This window comes from Chiloscyllium plagiosum, unplaced genomic scaffold (assembly GCF_004010195.1).
Source record: "Chiloscyllium plagiosum isolate BGI_BamShark_2017 unplaced genomic scaffold, ASM401019v2 scaf_10095, whole genome shotgun sequence".
In the NCBI taxonomy this organism is placed as follows: Eukaryota; Metazoa; Chordata; class Chondrichthyes; order Orectolobiformes; family Hemiscylliidae; genus Chiloscyllium; species Chiloscyllium plagiosum.
In genome coordinates, this window is record NW_025215206.1 from 24,886 (window position 1) to 26,848 (window position 1,963).

The 1,963-nt window shown below is 43.2% G+C and overlaps 1 protein-coding gene across 1 annotated transcript in view; it reads left to right on the forward strand.

The window, feature by feature from the left end:
* The window catches only part of LOC122548211 (roundabout homolog 2-like), a gene marked incomplete at its 5' end in the record, with an annotated part of 25,853 nt that extends 24,373 nt beyond the window's left edge, over positions 1 to 1,480 (forward strand). Inside the window, one exon of the mRNA XM_043686755.1 lies at positions 1,387 to 1,480. Coding sequence (XP_043542690.1) covers positions 1,387 to 1,480 — 94 coding nt within the window. The remainder of the gene's footprint in view (positions 1 to 1,386) is intronic.
* Between the last annotated feature and the right edge of the window lie 483 nt (positions 1,481 to 1,963).

Below are 1,963 nucleotides of genomic sequence, written 5' to 3' on the forward strand. Positions count from 1 at the left end.
ATTGGTTCCAAGATAGCACGAATCTGGGGAGAGTTGTTGAACAGAGGGAACTTGCGGTGTAGGTGCGCAGTTCATTGAAAGTTGAGGCAGAGGGGATAGGGTAGTGAAGAAGCCATTTTGCATTCTTGACCTCACTTGTCAGAGTATTGACTATCGGCTTTGTGACATCACCTTGAAGTTGTGTTGGACATTGGGGAGGCCACCTTTAGAATACTGCTTCACAGATCTGGTCCTTTTGCTTTCAGCCGAATGATGTTTCCTGAGAAAGATTGTAGATTCAATTCACAAGAATGTTCTTGATATTGTTGGGTTTGAGTTATATGCAGAGGTTAGATAAGTTGAGACTTTTCTTCCAGAGAATGCCAGAGGAGTGGTCACGTTACGGCATTTACAAAGTCATGAGAGGCAGGAATAAAGTGAATTGCCAAGATTTTTTTTCCCAGAGCAGAGAGTCAAAAGCTACAGAACATTGGTTTAAGGTTAAAGAGAAAGGATTCAAATTAGCCCTGAGAGGGAATTTCCTTACAAAAAGGGTGGTGCATGGATGGAACGAGCTGCCAGAGGAAGTAGTAGCGGTGGGCATAATTATATATTTTAAGCACATTTGGACAGGTACATAGATAGGAAAATTTGCAGCGATATGTGCCAGCCGTCGGCAGGTGGCACTCTTTAATTGAAAGATACTCGTATGGACGAGTTGGAGAAAAGCATCTGTTTCCGTATGGTATGACTCTGACTCTGTGACTCTGAGAGAGTGACTGGTCCAGAAAAAAATAGTTGCTGATCGAAAAGCAGTAGACATTAAAACAAGAGCTGGTGTCCTTCTACACCTCTCGCTGAAAGTAAACAAGAAGGTGCAGCATGTGATAAAATGGTGATTTGGTCTTCATAGCAAGAGAATTCGAGTCATAGGACAAGGGATGGATTGCTGAAAATGTGCAGTGTCTTGTTGAGACCAAACCTGGAAGAGTGTGTGGCGCTGTGGTCTCCTTATCTGTGGAAGGATGTTCTGACGATGGACGGAGCACAGAAAATGTTTAACGAACTAATTCTTGGAAAGGCAGGACAGATGTATGAAACGAGACTGATTCAGTTGGGATTGTATACACTGGGTTTAAATGAATTACGAGGTCGTTCATAGAAAACTAACAAATTCTAACAGGAGTAGACAGGCTAAACGCAGGAAGGTTGCTTTAGGTAATTATGGAGTATACGCCAAGGGGTCATAACAAGAAGATACATGATGGGCTATTTCGGACTGAGATGAGCAGAAACTCTTAACCCAGAGAATGGAGAGCCTGCAGAAATTTCTGCGGCAGAAGGTCACTGACGACTAAATATTGAACGTTTTCATGAACGCGTTCAAGTGTTTTCTTTGAATTACAGGCGTCATCGTGTTTGGGGGAAAGTGGGAAATGGGGACGGAGTTTGCCGATCAGCCGCCAACATATTGCATGGTGTCGCAGACTTCAAGCGCTGAATGACTTGCTCGTGCCCTATTTTCGACGTATTTAAATTTCATATGGTCAACGGACGATGATCAAAACACAAAAAGAGGAAAGAGTTTGTTGGGATGACCACGGTAACTAAATAGGCTTGAGTAACCGTCGAAAGATTAGAAGTCCAGCTAACACAGTATTAAATTCTCCAGGATTGTGAAGAATGGCGTATCAGACTGAGAATTCATGGAGTTGGCTGAGGACAGAAACATTAAACACCAACAGCATTCCATAATCATAGGAGATGCACGAGCGTACGGCAGAAGCCTTGCTATTCTTTGGCATTTCGCAAGACATGGCCATGCAAAACTGAGATAAGAACTGTCTTTACTCAGAGGATGGTGATCCTGTGGATATCCCCTCTCCAAAAGGCGACAGAGGTCAAACCACTACGACAAAAAATAGATGAATCTCTGGGTGATTACTGTGCTCTGGATTTTGTGGATTGTATCGGATTCTGGCAC